This window comes from Etheostoma spectabile, chromosome 12, assembly GCF_008692095.1.
Source record: "Etheostoma spectabile isolate EspeVRDwgs_2016 chromosome 12, UIUC_Espe_1.0, whole genome shotgun sequence".
Taxonomy (NCBI): Eukaryota; Metazoa; Chordata; class Actinopteri; order Perciformes; family Percidae; genus Etheostoma; species Etheostoma spectabile.
Genome location: NC_045744.1, coordinates 14,253,742 through 14,277,231, shown reverse-complemented (window position 1 = coordinate 14,277,231; position 23,490 = coordinate 14,253,742). Strand labels below are relative to the sequence as shown.

Genomic DNA, 23,490 nt, shown 5'->3' with positions numbered 1-23,490 from the left:
ATGAGAGAAGAAGCAATTTGGAAAAAAAAGTGAAATATTGCATTTGTCATTTCCTATTCTGCTGCCTGTATGCGGAGCCTGTTCAGACTGAGTAACCATGGCAACCGTTTTTTAATGGCCTCGCAAAACACCTTAGAAGAGGTTCCTTTTTATCTGGGCTAGAGGGCTGGGACAGAGGCAGTGGAGAATCAAATGAGAGGACATAAGAGACAGCTGACGGGTTTGTAAATAGAATATTTTTTCCAGCCGATGTCTTTATAAAATGGTGGACATGCAAAATGGCAAGAATACGGGAAATGAAGAAAAGATGACATAAGATATTGTCAGTTTTTATAGCTAAGCCAAATGTCCAGGAAATCCTGTTTTGAGATTCTACTTGGACAATCATTGCATGCACTTCAGTAGTAGTGATTCATTCTGGCACTGACATTCATTGTAAAGAAGCATGGTCTCCGTGTCCTGGAGGACCAGTCCAGTCATGTGGAATACAGCAGGCGTGAGCATGATGGGAGGGAGGCATAACCAGCTGGGTCTTCTGCAGGGGTGAGCCAGAGCCCATGCCAGGAGCTGACAGAACCAATCAGGGAAGAGCTCAGGCCTCAGCCATGCGTGCTACTCTGCCTATCAGAGGAGCCCGGGTCAAGGGCATCTGCAGGGGTTCATTACTATGGATACAACAGCAGTCACATGATATTACCTGAGCAGGTAAACCAAGTGGAAGGAATGGGGTGTCTTGGCATGGGCTGCGTGACCTTCAGTGACGTCACCCCTCCTCAGAATAGGCAGAGGCTGGAGGGTGACAAAGCAAAAATCTTGACATTTTTATATTTCTATTTGGCTGCTTGGTAGCTAAAGCATTGCTTGTATAATGAAGGAACAAAAAATAAAAAATGAATTTCTACATTGTTCTCTCAAAACAAGAACATTGGGTCTGAAAAAAAGAAGTAAACCGTCTTAAAAACATGTAGGCTTTGGCAGAAGAAGTCAATCATTATTTCAGTACAATATAATAAGGGGATTTTTGGCTATTGTTTTTTTTTTAATTTTATCTCAATTTTATTTGTAAGGGACAATGTGCAATTAAAACATAAATGTAACCATTTGATGCTCTACACCACAATCAGCCTTTGCTAATTTCCATGTGCAGTCCCACAGGAAGCACATACACCAATACAATGTTTTAAAACTCAAACATTGCTCAATAAGTGAAAAACAAGTAACAAATAGCAGTATATTACATTTCACATCACAGGTATACACACACAATGTGGACAGTTTGTCTTCTTCACAGCTCCACTCCTAATTCTATTTTCAGTTGTGTGACACATATGGTGTTACCTCAACTTTATGGTTTTGAAGGTGGTTTGATGGGAGAACAACAAGAAAACTCCTGGGAGTTTTCGATAGATAGATAGATTAGATAGAGACAATAGATAGATTAATAGATAAATAGATGGATAGATACAATAGATAGATAGATAGATAGACAGACAGATAGATAGATAGATAGATAGATAGATAGTCTTGATTGTCCACTGGGGAAATTTGTTTCACAGTCTGCACAGGGCCTCACAAATGTTTTTCTTCTTTTGGATTAAGCTCTTTAATCTTATCAAGAGGCTCCACTGAGTCAGCAGAGCGAGTGACACGGAAACATCACTAAATGATAAATAGATGTGAAATCTGGGATTATTGTTTTATTTTGACTTTGGGGAGTCAAATATGCTATAAATTTGATGACTTGGATTCTCTCCAAAACTGATTTGCTTATTCATCCAACATTAAGATTTTTTTCAGTGCATATTTTTAGCACATTACTCACTCGTCTCTATCACAACAATCCTAGTTATGTAGCAACTGCTGAATCAAGGCTTGGCAGGGCTCAGACTCATTTATGTTATCGGGCAAATTAACCTTTACTGCTGGAAGGACAGCTGAAAAAACGGCCTGAGTGTAATCAGAAGATACTGAATGATATGAATTGAGTAACGACATGTCGGTGGTGTAGTTAAACCATGGGTGATATTGTTACACATATTGGATTATGGACCTACATTCAGAAATGTCATCAGCATAAACAAGCATAATAAAACAAATGAACTATAAACATGAGTGTGACCTCACTTTAACACACTGGCAGCATCATGGATCAAATAAAATAAATACCAATTAGGTGTTATTCTCATTTCTCCTCAGGGAGAGGGAGAGGTCTAAGAGTTCATTTATACCTGATGCGATACCTGATGGTGCACCGAAAGGTGACATAAAAAAGAAAAGAATGGTTAAGAAGAGACACAAAGCAAAACGGAAGAAAAGTTTGAACGTATATAGGTCATTGTGCTACGCAGGGAAGCAAAGTACATCAAAGGAAATAAACATTTTCAGCCTGCTTTTAAACAATGGTAAACCCACATTTACTGATTTTCCTGGGATGTGGGGTGGCACAATGTGCTGTAAACACAAACCTGACATATTATCACCTAGAAAATTGATATGGCGAACGTTGAAGCAAACTGTTTTTCTTTTTTAACATCTAGCAGATGCAGAGTATTAGTGTTAGCATCTATTTGGTGCTGTGTTTCTGGCCAAATGATGAACCTAAGTCCAATTTCACTCTCCCTCCAGCTCTGTTATTGGTCTGCAGGGAAATATCTGTCTAAATGCTTAACCAGGTTCACCAACTAGTCACTAACTGTTTTTTCTGCTGTTTGGTGCACAGCCTTTAGCATACCTGCTGCATCTGGAAATTATGCTGATGACAGCGTGAGAGTGGACCAAAACCGTTTTGGCGACGTAAAACCAAAACAAGGAGCTGAACGATGTTGAAACTGAGGTGAAATGCAGCGAAGGGGATTGCATTCTCTTCTTTGTCACTAAGAGCTAACCCTTTCACATAAACTTAGTTATTTGATCCCTTTTTAATATAAAAATATTGATTAGAGCAGCTTTAATATAGTACCACATCTAATGCAATCTGTTAAAATGTTCCAGCAGCTAGGATTATAAAATCCAAAAGCATCCTCTGAGGAGGGCATTGCATTGATTCCAACTGACATGGTACATTCTAAATTATCTGCAGTTACCTGTGAGAAGAAGTCTTTTACTTTAGATATCCTGTATTTTTAGCCATGCTTGCATCATGGCTCTAAGGATAGCAATGTCAGTCTGTTGGTCGTTTGATGGATTGTTTTTGTCATGTTGTGGTTGTGGCTTGTAAGGTTATAATCAACAATACCAGTCAGATGACCTTTGTGGTAAACCTCATCATATTTCCTGGAAACACGTTTTAAAATATAATTATTATTTTGTTTTTCACAGTACTGGTCATTACAGTACAATCCAAAACATGATGAGCGCGGGCAGCGGAACATGGGTACAACCACTCAGACATGCTTTATACGCTCTACCATTACCGCCTTCCATTGCTGGGGAGAGCGTGAGTTAGAGACAAAAACAGGAGAGAGTCAGAAGTGAGGGAAATATACAACAAAGCAGGTTGTATACTGGCCTTGGATCAAACAGTCCAGTGTCAGTGCCAACTCATCACTTTCCTCTAAAACACATTTAGAGCTGTGAAGTGTGGCAGGACAATGACCGATCGGCTGATTGACTAATCTTTTGTTTTAACTACGTTATCGACACAGACTTGTTGCTTATGTGCTCTGACTTTGCTTTATGTCAATGCACTTAGTGCCCTTGTTGTGCATCATCAGCTACTCACCATATAGAGGGATGTTCTGTATACAAAAATCAATGAACATGAAGTTCATAGCTGTCTGGGCCCCCAACTTAACTGTTTTGGTCAACTCTCATTTCTCTCATAGCCTTATTTTCATCCAAAGGGAAGAAACCTATAAGTAATTTAACACATATACTCACCAGGTAGACAGGAGGTGAACTCTCAATCAACGCTCTGCTAATCTTGCTCTGCAACTGCTGGATGTTCAAATATGCAACTGTTTGCTAACAAGTTCACCATATCAATTGAAAAGGTGGTGATAAGTCAATATTCAGTTAATGTAGGTTTGATACTGTACTCTATTTAGCTTTTACAGAAAGAAAATTGATTAGTCTTTGCTGAGGTTTGTGGTGGTTATTAGATGTGTATACTATTTTATGGTGTTTTACATTAGTTTGTAATGTTTTTGTTGTGCATCTTTTCTTAACTTCATTATCTTTAAGTCTGTACAGTTTCTTAGAACTCTGAAACATTAAAATAGGTTTAAATTTGTCCCTGAAATGTCCTTGTTCCTGCAGCACTGTCACAATAGCAGTAATCCAAAACAACTTGAAATGTTTAAAGCATGGTGACTGCAATGTGTTACAGCCTATTCAGGTTGGCTTGATAGCATCACTCACATCCTGCTGAGTTTTCAGCAGCAAATTTATGCAGCGATTTTATTCCCTGTAACAACTAATCTCAGCGAAGCTCTATTGAAATAAGCTGTGATTGAAATTTAGTCACTGTACTGTTTGTGGGTCCATTAATGAAGGAGCTCATTCAGTCAACAAACAAGTGTATAAAAGCTCTGCACATTCATATAATGCACCATTGTTACAGATGGACCTGTCTTCCAAGAAAAGCCTCTAAACATCATGATATTACAGCTATCAGCCTGCACTTTGATCAAATAATGCATACTGTGAACCGCAAAATCTGGCTCTGACATCAGCATGTTGTGTCTTGAATTGCAATACATCAAACAAGCAAACATTTTCCACTCATTTGCCAGTGCAGCTTCATCTACTTGTTCTTAGCAGAAGGACATCAGATTTGTCTGAAGGGCTTAAACAGTTCACTTCAGAAGGATGAGCTCCTGAAGGCAATTTCCCACTTAGGGGCAGACAAATGTTATACCAGATGTTTCCGCTATACATCTGGAAAAATATATTTCAAGACAGAGTGGCCAAAGACCTCCCTGCACAGCCTGACATAATAAGAAAAGATTGCTGACACATATGTTTGATAGTCGGATGTGCGGAATTTGGCCCTGCAGATCATAATGATGGACAGATGTGCATAAGGATTGAGATCAAATAGGCAGATAAAGCATAGAGCAGCTTTTTTTTTTTTTACCAAAGTACCACTCCAGAGTTCTAAAGATATGCATAGGGTGAAACAAGGATCTTAAGCCATTTTCTTTAGCCATTTGAGGGCCTGAAAGATGCTGAGGTGTCAGATGTTGATTGTGGGTAAACACGGTGTATGGTGGGGCAACCTTGGCCGTTACTTTGTTAATCAATCAAATTTGCACTTTCTTTTAGCAGATTTTCTGGCAATTTTTACTACATTTGAATGAACATGAGACAAGGCAGGTTCTACTGTTAATGCAGATTGCCCCCCGTCAGCCGTTGGCTACCACATTTGACTGCTTTGCCCTATTTTTTCAACCTAGGTCTGCCGGGGAACAGGTCTCTTTTGTTAAGTCTGCAGAACCAGAGATTGTGTTGACTTACGGGATGATGCTGGCCCTTTTACCAGATCTGAAGTGGCTACCATTGGAAGACCTATAAGATCTTCCTTCCAAACACCCTTTAAAAATACAGAGACAAGTCTACTCTGCAGAGTTCTACTGAGCTGCATGTGGCTTTCTTCCTCCTCTTGGAGGGCAAGCAACAGCAGCAACAGGATCGGTCTGGGAAAGGATCAGAAGAGCTAAACATGAGTCACCATACTCAACCTCTTTGTCCAGATGGTGGGAGCGAAAGACATAGTCCCAGCGCTACAGACAAAGCCCCGCACACTTTGAACGTTTGACCTGTGTTTGACATCCCTGAAAAGGAACAGTGACATTAGGCCTTTCTTAGGAAAACCAAAAAAGAAGGTGTGCTGAGGGAAAGGGAAAATTAGTAGCTAATTTTCAAAGGTTTATTTCTTTGGAAGTTTCTTATATTACCCAAATGCTCTCTTTAAGGCATGTTCACGTCGTTGCAATCAGGCAAACAAAAAGGACAAATGAGAAGATATAGATGGCAGCAGTGGAGGCTCATAGGTAAATAATATTGATTGCTTGGGAATAAAGAAGTCTGGAATATTAAGATGCTTTGATTAAGGCTCTGGAATTTTTAAGTTGTATTGATCTATGAGCAGAAAGCAATCTGTTAACTTTTAACAGTGGGGGCTGCGAACCACCCCATGAATTACTTTTTTGGTTCTGTATTTTTTAATAGCTGTATAGCTAGATGTATTTTTTATTCTACCAGAGACAAAAGTTAAGCTGTGGGGAAAATAGACTATTTTTATTTTATTTTCATTTCTCTATTTTCAGTTTGCACTTCATCTTTAATTTTTCTTTTTGCCTTTTGCTTCAAACAAAAACTCACACAAATTAAAAAAAAAAAAATGTTTTTGTTGTATTTTTCAAGGTTTGAGACATTTGTGCCTCCAAAACCAATAAAATTTAAAGGACTGGGATTTCTCTTGTGGTGCACAAAGCATTAGACAAATTATATAAAGTATATATATAAAAAAATAACAGCTACTTTCCTTTCAAAATATGTTATTTTTTTGGGTGAACTGACCCTTTAAACACATTTTCTTTTATATTGTCTACTCATTTTAAAGTGGAGCTGGCCTGCCTCTCTGATTTTCTTGTTCCTTTCACACATCATCACTGCAAATGCACTCGATGACCGCACGCAACCGTTCATTCTAATACAAAGTGAGTCAGCTAGTGAGACCAGGTTACCTTGTCAGGCATGTCTTTCCAACATACACTATCTCCATGTACTACTGATTAGCACCCGATGAGCATGCGGCACATCTAAGCCCAACACTGCTCTATGTCTCAACACATACACTATCTTGACATCTACCTTCTCCCCCTTCGGCCCCCTTTGTCTGCTCACCATGTTGCGAGTGCTGAACACAGGCAAGCTCAGCTCGATATTATGCGTTGGAAGATAAAGGGACTGACTCCCTGCCATGCCAAATCTATCCAGAACGCTATTACGGTGCCATGGCAACAGATGAAGACATGCAGGCCTCTTCTGATGGGGGCACCGCTGGTTTACTCGTCTACTCTGCTAGACTGACTGGCAGGAAAGCTTTACCGGGGCTGCTATGGCAACAGATGCAGAGAGGGGCTGTTGGCAGTCACGGCAACATTGAGGCCAAGTCATCAGTTTCCCCGTAAATTGCAGGAAATTAGATTGACTTTGATGGGAACTTGACCTTGGGCAGATTCCCAATATAGCTTTGCATCTGGAGGAGTTTGGACATGATTGCAATTGATATTCTGACACCAGAGTGTGTGTGTGTGTGTGTGTGTGTGTGTTTTGTGTGTGTGCATACATTTTTTGCTTGTTGGACTTACAAAAAAAAAAGAAAATGTGATGCAATATGCCAGCCATACACCAAACTAGGCTATCCACTTGTAAGTTGACACTGAGCTTGCTACTTCTAAAATATGTAGTCTCAAACTACTGAAATATGTATGCCATATCTGTGCCAGGGAACAGTTTCTCCCGGCTTTTCACTTTCAGCCTTTAACCAAGAGCAGCCTACAACAGCACCAGCAAACTCAGAGGGCTGACAATGCAATCACATAAAACTGTCAGGAGGATAGGAACAATGTCAGGAGAGCAGAAACGTCTTGCTCTCCCCCCACCATCTGCATGAAAATGGAGGACGTATAAGATATGGATTTGTTTCAGATGGGAGCGCTTGACAGGGGTGCTTCTTGTATGTTGAGCTGGTTCATTGATCGATCACTAGCTCACCCTTGGCAAACGTTTGAAAGCAGGGCTGGAACTGAAAGCAAATGCTCACAATTATTGGAAGTCAGCTCAAAACAGCTGCTGCTGCATCTCCAATAGAATAACTAGGGTGCTGGAATGATAAGAAGATTTTAAATGTTAAAAATGGCAACTTGAGATATTTTGAAATGTGGGCATATTCAGATCATGTGAGTGATAATTTAAAGGTGATACATCTGATCTTGGTCACTGCAGTTGTAGTCAATTAAAATGTGCAGAATGGAAAGCCACATGAGGGCAAGTAAAGATGATGTTCACTTCTGCTCTCTGACAGATTGGCATCCCAGTCTGTGCAATTGTTTCTCTCAGAGAGAGATAGTTAGTTAGACAGATAGAGAGAGAGAGAGAGAGAGAGAGAGAGAGAGAGAGAGAGAGAGAGAGAGAGGAGAGAGAGAGAGAGAAAGAGAAAGAGAATAATCCAGTCCCTGTAGATGGAAACAAGCTGTTGTGCTCCAGTTACTTCAGCTAACCTTTGACCTGTGTGTGGATCTGCAGTTTTGTTGTGTTGCATGTGTGCACACGTGTGAGAATCAGCAGTGATGTATGTGAGAGCGCTGAAGGCCGGTTTTGAAGGAGGCTGGTGGCTGTAATTCAGAGAGCATCTTGGTTATGAGAGAATACATCACTTAATCCTTCGTCTGCAATCGTTGAGTGATTAATTATTCATTGGTGTGTTCATCACATTGTTACATCAGCACAGAGGAGACTGAGGGGAGTGTGAGAAAGTATGTTCATGAATTCCATATGCATAGTCAAGATGGAGGATAAAAATGTAATCTTACATCTACTGTATTATACAGTCAAACTCAACACTCAATATTTTAATATGTATCATAAATACAATCTGTGTTTATGATACATATTTTATGTTTATGTTTAGTTTAGAAGTGTTGAGCAATATAAACCTTAACAGTATGAATACAATTCTGAAATATCAGCTCTCATCATTATCATCAGATCATTTTCATTCCTGTGTCTTTCAAGGATTCATGATACATTGTGTTTGGGGAATAACATGTTAATCATTTGAATTGAATATGAGCGTACAAGCAAATGATTTGATGCAAATTGAGTCTATTACAGAGTGAAGAGTGCCCTCTACTAGCTGCTGTTGACTTTAGCTGACATTGTGCAGCTGAGAGCTTTGCCTGCCATCTCCTGGACATGCGATGACACAGAAGCAAAGCCGACGCATTTGCAGAAGCAACCTTGCTCTTCTCATTGCAGCTCATAAAAAAGTAATTCCCAAATGTAATGCCTACCCTTTTGGAAAAAAAAAAGTAAATTTTTATTCTTGCAAAATGATGCCTGGGATGAAAGTTAAATTCACTGTCAAATTACAATTGAGGTTGTGGAATAAACCTATGAGTATCAGTTAGTTTGTCTTCATATTTGCAGATGTTTTGTCTCTTTGTTGTCATATTGCATCCCTTTGTGATCATTTTGAGTCCCTGTGTGGTCTTTTTTGTATCTCTGGTCATTTGGGGGTATCTTTGTGGTTTTAACTTGTTAACGTGTGGCATCTCATTGTGGATGTTTCAAGTTTCGTTTTGTTTTATTTAAGTCCTTTTAAATCTCATTTTAGTCATCTTGTAACTCTTCGGGGTCATTTTCAGTCCCTTTGAGGTTGATTCGCATCTCTTTTGGGTTGTTTTGCTGACACTCCTCTGATATACAAAATACTAAAGCACATTAAACAAAATATGTCCCTCCAGAGGCCCCTGGCCTCTCTGTGTCTGTTCAGTAATCAATGAATGCTAAATATTTAATTTATACGGTTATTGAAAGTGTCATGTTAAGGAAACATCTGTGTTTATGCCTAACGCCCAGATGAATAACAGGAGGAGACCAATCTAATAAATTAACTTTTGAAATGTCTTGGCTTTACGTTTATTTTTTGGACTGTAAGTGGAACAAATCTCAGTCGCTGATTGCATCTGATATTAATTACTGTGCAGCTCGGTAAGCGTGTGTTTGTGTCTCCAGATGTTGTCCCTGTGCTTCTGGACATTAGCTCAGGGAACATCTGGTGTGGACTCTCCCAGCAGCTCAACTCACATCAAGCCTCAGCAGCAGCAGCAGCAGCTCTGTCCCTTATTTGCTCCAACTCATCTGGTCCCCCGGTCTCCTGAACAGAGAAATAATTCACCAGCAGTCATGCAATGAAATATGAAATCATCCCTGGTGCCACAGCGCCTGTAGCTCCGACCAACTGGAACAGTCTGTGAAGGGAAAAGATGAGACCTTCAGCTTCCATGAAGATGTGCCAAAGATTTCTCTTTCTACAGAGAGTCCTTAAGGTGCTGCTGAAGCCTGTAGAGACAAACCAGTGCTTTAAGAGCCAATACAAGCCAACTATCACATCTTTTAATTAGTGGGATACTGTTCGCTGTCTTTTTTGCACCTACAGTGTGTAACACAGGGACTTGGTAATCAGCTGTCCAAGTCTTTATTTCTAGGACTAATAACATTAGAATTGAATGGATGCATGATGTTTGCATAATATATGCTCAATTGAAAAATGTCATTGTTTCCAAGAGTAACATACCAAACTGAAAAGCAGCTTTACACTGACATCTTGCGGTTGAAATCTTCAAGTCTTTTGCAGCATGTGGTCAGAAGTGTACTTTGTTGCAGCTTTAGCCACACTTTCTTTTTCTTCAGTCTCATACTTCTGTATTCACTTAACAATCAATGCAGGTTACTCCTGATTTATAAAGCCCCTCAGAACTTCAATGATTAACAACAGCTAGAAGGAAAGGAATTGTCATTACATAACAAATCTATGTAATACCACATGGACGTTAGAGACAGACCGCTTTGTTTGAGAACATTGTTTATATACGATAGATGTTGGCATGCAAGATCAATTCCCAACTAGTTATTAATAGTCTTATACCGAGGTTACTATACAAGTAATAAAAGTAACAGATACAGACACATACATACACTTTTCAGTCCCAATTTAGCATTTTATTTTGCTCATCTAAATGCAATTTAGCGCTCCTTCTTTAGTAATTACAGCTGTGTTCAGAGTAATAGCAGTGTGTTTAAAAAAGTGAAGAATGCTCAAAATCATTAGAATAGCTTTTAATTCAATAATATCAATGCATTGGGAACACTGCACATTCAATTCCAAATCAAAACATGACCAAAATTGATCAGGTTTGTGTTATACCTTTACAAAAAGTGAAGAAAAAGGAATGTTAGGCTGTTCAAAAAATAACAGTATTTGCATTTTTCTTTACAAACTGCATAAACTGAAAAATGTCTCAATGGTTTGCTTTACTTTGAATCACTGCACTAATATTTAATTGCATAACTATTATTTCTGAGAACTGTTTCACGTCTGTGTTGCATGGAGTCGACCAACTTCTGGCACCTGTGAACAGGTATTCCCGCCCAAGGCGATTCAACTATATTCCACAATTCCTCTGCATTACTGGGTTTGCCATTTATGTCACCCCCCAAGTGTTCTACGGGATTGAGGTCCGGTGATTGGGCTGGCCACTCCATATTTCAATCTAGTTCATCTGGAACCAAGACTTTGAATCTTACTTGTGTGTTTTGGGTCATTGTCTTGTTGAAAGACCCATTTCAAAGGCATTTCCTCTTCAGCATAAGGCAACATGAAGTATTTTGATATACTGAAACTGATCCATGATCCCTGGTACAGTATGTGATGAATGCATTGGTTGGGCCTTTGCCATTTTGGCTATTCTTCGATCCATTCAAATGGTAGTTGACCGTTTTTTCCCCACATCATTCAGGCTTTGGATGCCATTTCAAGGCATTTGAAATCATTTGGGCTGAGCACCCTATAATTTTCTGCGCTTCTTTATATGTTTTCAACCTCTCCAATCAACATTTTAATCAAAGTCTGCTGTTCCTCAGAGCAATGTCTGGAATGACCCATTTTGCTGAGTATTTCAGTATGAAATGCACTATAACCAGCATGCACATTCGCTTCCTTCCTTAAATATGGCCCATAATTGACACCTGTTTCTACACCGAATCAATCACCTCACTAATTGAACCCTGCTATTATTTTGAACATGGCCCTTTCAATTACACATTCAATTACACAGAACGAGCAGCATGCATGTCATGACTCTAAAACACGCACTAGCAAATTATTTGCCATGAAGAAATATCACTTCTACCAAAAAATAGGATTCATGAGGTCAGTAATGTTGGACTGCTATTATTTTGAACACAACTGTGCAGTGGGAGTAACCTGTGTTGATTGGTTAGTGTATAAACAAAAACAGTGGGAGCTAATTTGCTCACTCCTGCAAAGAAATTGAGATAAGAAGATATTACGATTTTCTTTCTCATTATTATGGAACTTTTCATGCCAACATGATTATATCTGCTGGCCAGCAGTCAATAATTACATCTGTCTCTTTTTGGAATCCCATATAATTAAGTTTAATCTTGATGTAGACTTACCAACCTTTCCAACTGTGCAGTGAAAGAAACGTGCTATTAAAGTGCCAATATTATGAGAAAAAAAATCCCTTTTCTGGGATTTGGGGTGTTATTTTGTGTCTCTGGTGCTTTCAAACGCATACAAACTTGGAAAAAAAAACTATCCATGTTGTTTTGAGTGAGATACAGATTTCTGAATGTGTCCTGCCTTCAGTCTCCAGATGAGCTGTTCAAAATCTCCACGGCCTTCATTGCTTGCATGCTAGCGCTAGAATGATAGCTCATTCTTAATGGCAAAACACTGCTACAACAAATACTAGTTCACCATAATCTACAAAAGGACTACTTCCATGTCCCTGTTCTGCAAGTATTCCACAAGTGCCCCTCGTTTAGAAGAAGTCTCCCAAATAATTCTGCCTTGTACAGATGGAAAGTTGGAGAAACAGTTAGCTAGCTGATGTGGTCTTATCTAGCTACTGTGTATGTACGACTTCCAACAAAGATAGTTTAGATGTCTCACTCTGGAGCTAAAACAGAGACCTAAACACAGGGTGAAAAGAGGAACTGGAGCAATTTGGAGTACAACATAAATATGGTGTTTTTTGAAAAGGAAACCATGTAAACCTATTCTGGTACCACCTCAAATTACAATTATGAACCTTTAAAATTAGTACCATATGGACGCTTTAAAATATTGCAAGCATCTCACTTAATTAGTTGTAAAACCCATGCTAATTCTGCACCAAGTACCACTAAAAAATGGCTTGGACAATGTCACGTGTATCTGACATGAATAATGTTATATGTAAAATTAATTGTTTTCATTCAGTTGACACAATGCATTAGTCTAGGTGCAGAAGATTCAAGAAAAGTACTCTGGGACACCACCAGGGGGAGACAAACCCAAATGAATCAAAAGGCACTGATCTGTCCATGGGATCTAGAAACAAAAGATTTAACTGATATTAGTGGTGTCACAAATAAATTAGATTACAATAGAAAAAAGTAGGCCGTATTTATATATTGATATAAGTTTTCTCTCACTATTTTTATAGTTGATAGGCATGTATACAAATTGAATGTACGGAATGATCCAAAACTTGCACCAAAGATTTAAAACCATTAATTTTTTTTTTTTTTTGATGTTCCTAGAACTGTCTAATCATTCATTATTCCTAAATGTTAGTTATAACAGAACAAGTGTTGAGTAGGAGAAGTGTATCAAAAGCACACTCAAACATAAAGTAGATTTAGTACCAAAACAGATCTTGAGTACTTACTGTGTCACCTTTCCAGTGAGAGGGCACTACTCCCTTCTTAAAATTAATCAACAAGTTACTTCAATTAATGTTTCCACTTCAAACCAAACAGTTCGCCTCACTCTACATTTAACCGTAAACTTGAGGAGCCAATTTTGCTAATGTATTATTTGTGTATGATTTAGGTTTTTGTTACAGCACTGCAAGTCCTTGACAAGCTTTTTAGGAGGTCACCCTTTGATTTAACTCTGAAAACAAGCTCAGGTCTATTCTGGCAGATCAGCCATAGTATTAAGACTAAAAGTTAACTGTCACCCTGGTTTGTTCAACACAATTTGAAAATAATCGGTAACAATCTCAGGTGTTTGTTTTGATTCTGATTCTGATTCTGACTTCATTAGTCATTAGACTAGTCATTAGTCATTAGATATTGACACATGTAAAACTTGTTTTTGTAAGGAACCTTTTGAAAATGAGTTTGCAGATGGGCCAAATGAAAAATAACTATATAGTTCTTCAAGGTAATAACTCTTGTGGATGTTATTTAAATAAATAAATGGAACAACTTTGCAATATAATGCATCCCAATATCTCACCACTTACAGCCTTAAAACATAACCACAGAGTTAAATCAACAATTGAAATCAAGAAATGTAATTTTATATATTCATTGCAGTGTTCATCATAATGGTGATGCATTTCGTGTGATGATGAAAAGTCGTGTGTTAAACAAAAAAAAACCTTAACTCAATAAAATAACGGTAAACTGAAGGTAAACAGTTAGTGTGACCATCAACTTCCCCCCCTGTATTTACTCTAACAGTACATGAGCTCAGAAATTGTCAGAAAATAATTGTTTTGTTTCAAGATGTTATAAAAATACATATGTTGGCCTTATACCTGCCAACAGTATGACCAATGCATCATTTGTACTGTAACTCTTACTAAACCTTTGAACTGCAAAGTCCCAAGTCAGATGGTTTACCTGTTTGAAGTTGTATTGTTGTCCAATCACGGTCCTGTGTTGTGACTGTTCAGCCTTTGAGAACTTAGATTTCAAAATCATCCAACAAATGCTTCTAAACAAACTATATTAATTTGCTAAAATGCAGGAAAGCCATCAGACACATAATGACTGCAGACAAAGTCATAAAAACAGATCACTACTGTTGCTTCTTTTTAAAGTTGTGAACATGTAGGCGATTGTGTAGTTCCTCATGTATCCAACAGATGTCCCTCTTATGACATACTTTCCAGCTCCACTCAGAAAAGAGGCAGGACTACATAATCCAATGTCTATATTGTAGATACATTTATATATCTTTCGTCTTTACATTTGAATTGGTCTGTCACACAATAGGACCAATAAAAGCACACAATACAGTCAATAAATCAACGTGTAGAACATATGATTGTCACTTACTGCGAGTCACAAAAAAAGTACATATCGTGAATAAATAATCTACAGAAATATGTACAATATGCACAACAAGAATTTAAATGGAAGTGCAAATAAAGCTTTGGATCCCAGTACAGGAAATAAGATAAGCGGATGTAGACTGAGCCAGCTGTCCCCAACATACAGCATGAAGCAATAATCATTTAGAAGTCATACACTTACAGGACATTTAGTAACATTTAGGCTTTGAGTTCCTGTATTTAATGACTTTTAATAATGAGTTGAGCAAAAAAAAAAAAGTAAAAAAATCAGAGAACACATTAACATTATGTACAGTGTATTGCATTCCATGGAAAACGGGAGAGTATTTAATGCTCATTGTCCAATGAGGAATCAAGGCAACAACCACAGGACTACAGGCGGCTGAAAGAGATAGGAAGCAGAAAGAAAGAGGCGTCCAGAGAGGAAACCATTCACTGCAGAGGAAGAAAAAAAAAAAAAACACCTCATTGTGCTCCTGCTGGCTTCCTTAGCCGGTACTGACAGGCTGCGATATTTAACACTGTACAACTCCGTTACCGTTCTCGATCTAGACCAACTAGAAGAAGAGAGCTGGTCAAACGAGCTGCATGTATGGTTGTATGTGTGTGTACCTTGCTTCTGTCTGGTCACACACACACACACACACACACACACATACACACAAACACTTAACACAACGCACACATGTGAGTTGAAGTCTTCTGTGATGTCTCAAACTTTAAGTCTCTGGGGGGTTCAGTAGCTCTGAGTTACCCAGAGTTCAAGTACTCCAGTGCCACTTCATAGCAAAACTTGTACTGGTCCTAGGAGACAAGGAGAAACAAATGGTCAGCCGCCTGTTTGATTATCCAGATTTAGAGTGAGTCTAAAAAAAAAAAAAAAAAAAAAAATGTTTCTTGGACTAAACTTTGGTAAAATTGGATTTAAATAATGTTGCGGGTAGCTTTTAGGGATAGTTTCACTACAACATTTAATATTTAAATAATCTATAGTGATATAAAGCCACACAAGTATGAAATACAATTTTAATAAGACCTGTCAAACAGGATTTATCTGCTGTAAATACCAAATGGTTAAGATGCACAATATCTCGATGCGGGTACATGTAAATTTGGGTAACTTGTTGACCACAAAGAAGTCTAATTCAATGATTTCTAAAGGGGCAATACACAGATTTACACATGAAGGTCAATAAAATCACACCAGGGAGTACTACTCAACAGCTGCCATCAGGATTATCTTGGCTCTGGCTTGGAAATGATACATTTATGACAGAAAGCCTGCGTTAGAAACTGGGAGCAATGATTTCGGTTGATAAACTAACAAGTCTGACAAAAGTGCTGCTGCAGTGCTCCTCACCAGCAGGTCCACCATGTTGGGTTTATTGTTCCTTAGTGTTTTGACAGCGTGGAAAACATCCACAGAGCGCTGGTGTTGAAGCATCTCACACACAATGCTGATGGCACAGAATGTCCCACTTCGGCCGCCTCCATTACTAGAGTTGTTACAAAGGAATTGAGCATTAGAAAATGAAATAGCATTTAATTATTTGACAATACAGCTGACAGAGGGGTGAGGAGTTCCATAGCTTTTTGATAGCAATAAAAGCTCTTCAGTTCAGTAGGTGGAATGTTGTTATTTTCTAGTGGCTTTGACACTGAAACTCACAGACGTGGGTAAAGTCTCCCACACAATGCGTGCACATCCACTCTTCCCGCCCACGTTGTACCACTGGATTAGCTTAGAAGAAGCGTTTTGGACATACAGTGCGTGGTTGAGGGCCATAGCTAAAACTGGAAACTGCTCATCATACGGTGAGCTGTCTTAGGCTGCAGGGAATACAACAGTTCATCCCGCTTACCACAGTCATATTCGTGCACTGTATGCGGATTAGGTGAGGAAGGAGGTTTGGGTACGCGTGCTGTACAGATGGCCATCAGAATGAAATGAGCACACTACGTAGCCTCCATGAACAGGGGACACAAGGATCAGGTACACGAGGAGAGAAGGAGGAGCGAATGACGGTGGTAGTGGCGTCTACAGCTGGAAAAAGATAGTAGATCTGATGCGCTAAGCTACTCAATGGCAACCAATGGACATATGATATAGCAGTGAGTCCACTTAAGGTGAGCTTGCGGCCAGACGGTTAAACACATTCACATGAGGAGTGATTGGTGCAACATCAGCACTGACGGGTAAGTAGCTTGACGCATGTACGTGCGGCGACGTTGGGCTGGCAGACCCTTTTAACATTGATGTTGTATGTCAAATGCAAACGGGTAGAAACCATGTGGGCGACGGTGGCATGGGTCAGGACCCTTTCTGTGCATTGATGTCTGGTAGCTCAAAATGAAAGGGTCAGAAACCATAGTCGGACTTGTAGTGGTATCTAGCCATGCATCGTTTTGGTTTTAATTGCCAAAGTTCTGAGATATGCGTCTCTGAGATTTAATACTCCACTCCAATAATAATAATAAAAAAAGGGAAATTGGTTTTTGGTACTCACATTTGAACTGAAATATGAAATTTTAAAGTTTGTTAAACAACTTGTCTTTCCATAATCAGTGTGCATGTTGCAGGAAACTATTTCTTCATTAGAAAGTATTTCCAAAAAAAACGGTTTCCAGCAAGGTCTATGAATTATCTAGAACAGTGGCTGTCAATCTTGGGGTCAATCTTCTGTTTCCCCTAAAGGGAAACAAGATCAATCTGAGCACTCTCAGAATGATTAAAGGGATAAAAAAGAAAGTATATATTTCTTTTACAACAATGTAGCAGTTTGTCTTCTGACTTTCCTTTTTTTCTTGTGAAATATTTTGATACAAACCATTCAAATAAAAGAAGTAAACACGTACCATTTAATCATAATCATATATTTCTTTGATTGAATTGCTCACCAATCATGTCCACACTTCACGTCAACCTGTGACAAGTAGACATTGTTGTTTTCTACATACATTTTTTAGGACTTATGAAAGTATGTGTTTAACTCTCTTCTACCCCAGTAGTTCTTGTGACCCTGATTCATCTTGTGAACCAGGGGCGGAGCCAGACGTTGTAAACATTCGGGGCTCAGCTCAAACCTCGGGGGGTCCAGGGGCATGCTCCCCTGGTGAGATTTTTGTTTCTCCATGTATGGCAGCTATATGCCCTATTTATTCAAGCCATGACTCAAATCTGTACATCATTTGGGAAAAAAAACACGAGTTGTCAAGGAAAAAATCCTGTAGAGCCTACATGGCTGTTTTGTATCTAATTGTTCTCCAACTGTCCTCATCATTCTAAAACCAAAATACAACAAATGGTGAGGATGACTCATTTTTACTTCTGAACTTAAATGTGGCAAAGAATGGTCTGGAGTTACTATTTTTAAGTTACATGACATAGGTAGGTAGGACATACTGTAGGTGACAATGTTTGGGTGGACCTATAGATAGCAATATCTCCCCAGTGATAGAACCTTTGTTCCATTGATTTGACGGTCCAGTCAGAAAGTTAAAAAGCTAAAAATATTCAGCGAATTTTATTGTGGTGGAAAAGGAAATCTCAAAAACAGTATCTCAAAATTGGGGGTAATAAACTAAAACCCACACTATTCCCATGGCTGTCTAGTGTAGTGAATGTGTTTTTTTGTTGTAATTTGGGAAAAGTGACCCTTTGAGGTAGATTCACCCTCTACCCAAAAGGTGTTGATTAAAGCAACAGTCAAGTTCAACTTCTACCTTCTAACTACGTGTGAAAAGTTCTCAAGCTGTCTAGAAGACATGTGACTTGAGGCGATCACACCTCGGTCCAATCACTGTTGCAGAGGCATGGTTAAAGAACAGAATGACTCTGCCTCTACACAGCTTGAATGGACAGGCCGGCGTATGAGTGGGACGTGTGAGGTGTGCATTCACAGAATAAATTGGCTGTTGTGATCACCCCAGAGAAGACAAGTTATGAAAGTTACAAAAAATGGGCAGAGCAGAAAAACTTCAAAAGCACATAAATGTAGTGTTAGTTGTTTTCTCCTGAGCACATGATTTCCATTTAAAGCGTGACCGTACCCGTGCTGCATTGTAGATCCGAAATATTCTGCTGATGATGTCCTCCTCCAAGTCAGCAGAGACAAACTCTACCTGGATGGGACCATGGCGGTGGACTCCGTTTTCTGGCCAGTACTGTAGGCACAGCTAAACAAAACACACACACACACCCACACCCACACCCACACACACACACACCACCCCCACCCACCCACCACACACACACACACACCCACACCACACACACACACACACACACAACACCACACACACACACGAAAAACCAAAGACAACAGAAGAAGATTCATTAGCTACGGAATCCAAACTATACTAACTGAAGCCAGTGGCATTGATTTTAACTCCTTACACGTAGATGAAAAACAGGTTTATGTGGGATTACAAAATTTGAAGTCATGTGACAAGCTTTCTTTTTAGAATAGGATGAATTACTTCTTCACAGGAGAACATTAAACAAAAGCTGGAATATATTTTATACCAAACACTTATCACAGGTGCGTTCCAAGTAAGAGTTTTCTCAACAGTTTTGTTAAATAGAAATTCCTGAAAAACCTTGACTAATTGGACATTCTTTCTTAAAAGCTGATTTTTGCCTATTTATCTGGCTGAGAGAACGTTTAAGAATCTTCTATGTAAAGAAAAAACAATCAAAAGATACATTAATAAAGAAGAAAAGCCGGGCAGAGTTCTTGCATGGCGGATTAAACAACAGGAAACAGAAAGGGTAATACATTTCATTGAGGATGCAAATGGAAATACTATTGTTGACCTGGTGGAAATTAATACGGATTTTAAAATGTTTCATGAAAATCTCTTAAACCACAGTAAATTACTAATGCGCCTGTTCTTAATTTAAAAACAAACTCAATACCCCCCAAATCTCTGAGGAAAGTAAAACAAAGCTTGGATTAGAAGCTATAGGTGCAATGAAGGCTGGGAAAGCAGCAGGGCCGGATGGCCTCCCAATTGATTTATATACTGTAAATACTTTATAAGATGTTTCTAGAATCCTACAACAATGGCTACCTCTTGGCCTCAATGAGATAGGCCTTAATTATCCTGCTTCCAAACCAGGAAAACCTAACACTAAATGTGAGAATATGCAACCTATAAATTTGATAAACACTGACACAAAAATCCTCAGAAAACTTTGGCAAAAAGGTTAGAGGGTGTGATTCCAAGTACTGTGGTCGATGACCAAATGGATATGTAAAGAAGGGAAGGCAAGGATTTCCTAATGTAAGGCACGTTCTCAGGTGAAGATAAAGACACGGCTCTTCTCTTGCTTGGCGCGGAGAAGGCCTTCGATAGGGTTGAGTGGACTTGCATCTTTGACGCTCAATAGCTCTTTATAGCTCAATTTGGTTTTGAAAATACTTTCCTTAACTGGATCAAACTATTACATCTCAACCCTATAGCTGTGGTACTGACAAATGAAGTGGTGTCTGAGCCCTTCAATATTACAAGAGGTTGTCCCCAAGGTTCACCTCTATCACCACTTCTGTTCATACTGGCTATTAAACACATCCGTACCAGCACTGTCAGATCTAATTGGCGTGTTTGGTAGTATCTCTGGATTTAAAGTAAATGCTTAAAAATCATAAATAATGCTGCTTAACGGAAATGTATGACAATATATAAACCAATATGTATTTACTTTCAAGATCTCATCCATTTGACAGATCTGGAGATCAAAATAACAACTCATTTAGAAACTATAGCACCAACAAACTGAAGTAATAGTGAACTCAGTGCATAAATCTATAGAAAGGTGGATGCCCTTACATATGTCCATGATAGGGAAAATAAATTTATTAAAAATGAACATTTTGCTGAAATTCATGTATATTTCAATATATCTCTCTTGCGCCACCTGCGGTGTCTGTGTTCTGTATCTGTATTCAGCCAAGCTAAGTACTGTGTGGGGCAATGTTTCACTTAAACCAGGCAAGCTGGATGCAGTATTCGTGATATGGGCAAAGAAAGCAATAAGTATGACCTCTTTAAATAAAGTATTCTAATGACCTTTGAAGAAATCTCTCTAACGTGTGACATTCCAAGGAAACTTTTTTTTTTTCCTTTTTTTTTTTTAATATCTCCAAGTGAGAAACTTTATTTATTCAATGCAAAACCAATCAGTCAGGATTCCAACACTCACCTTTCGAAGAAATTATAACAAACAATTGCAACGAGAGGGGTTTAATTTTTTCAATTTATAACTGGATTGTATCTGGCTCTAAAGAAACATCGATCGACTTGAGACACGGTGGGTGGACTTAAAAGAGGACATTTCAGAAAACGATAAGAAAACTTGTGAAGCATCCCAGAAAAAACCCGCAAACTCTAATTTAAAGCTATACAATGTAATTGGCTGATGCAGACATACACAAGCCCTGTTAAATTGTTATGTACCTGACCTTTGTTTTAAATGCAATGAGGCTAAAGGAACACGTATGCACTGTGTCTTGGAGTGTGACAAAATGAAAACACTCTTTTTCGAATTTTGCCGTTTCCATCAACATTCTCTAATGCAATACTTCAAAATGTGCATAAAGATACGCTGATGGAAACGTGAATAATGATTGCTCGTGAACTGCAATCCACCAGAGACAAAACTAAGCATCGTCCACCAGCTGGCACAAACTCTCATTTTACAGCTAAACAGTACACTAAAATGTTTCTGAAAACATTTGAGGTGAGAAAAAGACAGTAAGATAATCTTGATTCATATTTGATCCCGACTCCTTGGCTCTGATTGGTTGTTTTTGTTTGGGCATAGTACAACCTTGCAAATGCCATTAGAAGCACGAGGGAGAGAACATGATTTTTTTCCACAGATTATCTGTCACATGTAGTACTGTCAGGATATAGTGACGGTTTGAGGAAGTATGGCAAAAAACTATTTTTTAAATATAAATTAACCACTAAATTGGCTGTTTTTCACTATGTGACTTCATTGTATATTGAATACTTTTGGCTTTTGAAGTACTTGATGGACAAAACAAGTTATTTGTAGATGTCATCTTGGGCTTTGGGTGACTTTGATGTGAATTTTTGCCATCTTTTAACAGATATATAAAAGTATTCAATTGGTAAATTATTTGGAAAAGTAATCAATACATTAATATAAAACGAAACATGATCCATAGCATTAGTTAAAAGCATTAAGAAGCAGTCATTGATAGCATTGACTGCTTTGTGTTGAAAAGTGCAGTGAGATAACCCCCTTGGACAGCATCATAGGAGCTGAAAAATCTCCCCTGTTTTCACTCCTCATGAGAGAAAGCCCAGTTAAGAACATGCACCTGCAGAGCACAGCGCCAGCCTCACAGCATTAATAAGACTCTTGGAAGTGTACACGCACAGATGGACAGATGCTGCACAGGCAGCAGACATGCCTACACGCAGAGTCATGAACAAACAAGAGAAAAATAGACTACCTGAGAAGACTGAAATTAACATGCCTGAGTACACGCATATAAATGGCCACACAAATATTACGCTCTCTACGCAAACACACAAAAGAGCACAAACACATTAACAGTCTGAGTGGCAGCAAGCACTTTCTAGCTTCCTTTGAAAGCCTGTCAAAATTTGACAAATTCAACAGATGCAAAAACAAAGATGCTGATGGAGAAGATAGTAAACCCCAACCTCCCTCATCTCCATCTATGCCTTCACCCCCTTCCTCCCTTCCCACCTGTGCAGTTTCCTTGGCTGGCTACAGTGAGAATATTGAATGAAAGGCCTTTTCTATCCAGCCAGGCAGTCAGTCACCGAGGGAAAGGGGATTTGGATGGGGAGAGCAAGCCGGGCTTCAGGCTTTGATCCACGGGTGTTATGACAGAGCCTCGGGCTGAGAAATCTGGATAGTCTCTTCCACATCCCTGTCTCTCCATCTACCCGCGCTTTAATGGCAAGTCCTCTTCCACTCTGCTGCATCCACCTCATTTCAAACACATACCGTATACACATATGTGTTTGCCAGCCAACCCCCCCCCCTCCCAGGTTCATATTGAAATAAAGCAAACAAAAACAGCAATCTCTCTCTGGATCCAGTTCCCACGCTGTCCTTTTGTGTGACTTTATTAGACTCAGACTTCTCATAAAATAAACTACTTCATCTGTTTGTCAGTGTGTTTCTTGCAATATCCCCTTGAGGATTATTTTGTGTTGTGTAATAGTAACGGTAATGATTTTATGCACACGTATCAGGTCGGGTTTACCTGGGCTGGGTCGACGTCGTTGAGCATTACTATGGATGTGCAGTGGTAATCCAGCACCAATCTCCAGAAGTCCTTAACTGTGTTTGGTAACGGGTGCTGGGTCACTATGAATGCAGATGGCTGCTTGTAACTCTGGAGGAAGACAGAGTGAGAAAAAGAAGCAAGAGAGATTAGAAACACTGTTGCTAAATACACCTCAATGTTTTCTAATGGAGATTCCATGTCTAGGGAGATTATATTAGAACACTGCACTTTTAATGTGGTTTCTGGCTAGCTCAGTGGGGACTCAGAGGGTCATGTACCTGAAAGGTTGCCTGCTCAATCCAGAC

At 39.0% G+C, this 23,490-nt stretch overlaps 1 protein-coding gene across 12 annotated transcripts in view; it reads right to left on the bottom strand.

Moving 5' to 3' along the window:
• Positions 1-16,661: 16,661 nt before the first annotated feature.
• Positions 16,662-23,490, bottom strand: part of ptprma (protein tyrosine phosphatase receptor type Ma) — a 167,248-nt gene continuing 160,419 nt past the window's right edge. For 11 of the 12 annotated variants that reach the window (XM_032531508.1, XM_032531510.1, XM_032531511.1 and 8 more), the window contains 3 exons: positions 23,162-23,293; positions 18,939-19,064; positions 16,668-16,718 (listed from right to left, as the gene is read on the bottom strand). In XM_032531508.1, the coding sequence (XP_032387399.1) occupies positions 16,677-16,718; positions 18,939-19,064; positions 23,162-23,293 (300 nt within the window). In that variant the 3' untranslated portion in view covers positions 16,668-16,676. Of the gene's footprint in view, positions 16,719-18,938; positions 19,065-23,161; positions 23,294-23,490 lie in introns of all 12 variants that reach the window. The other variant, XM_032531513.1, reaches the window with a different exon arrangement.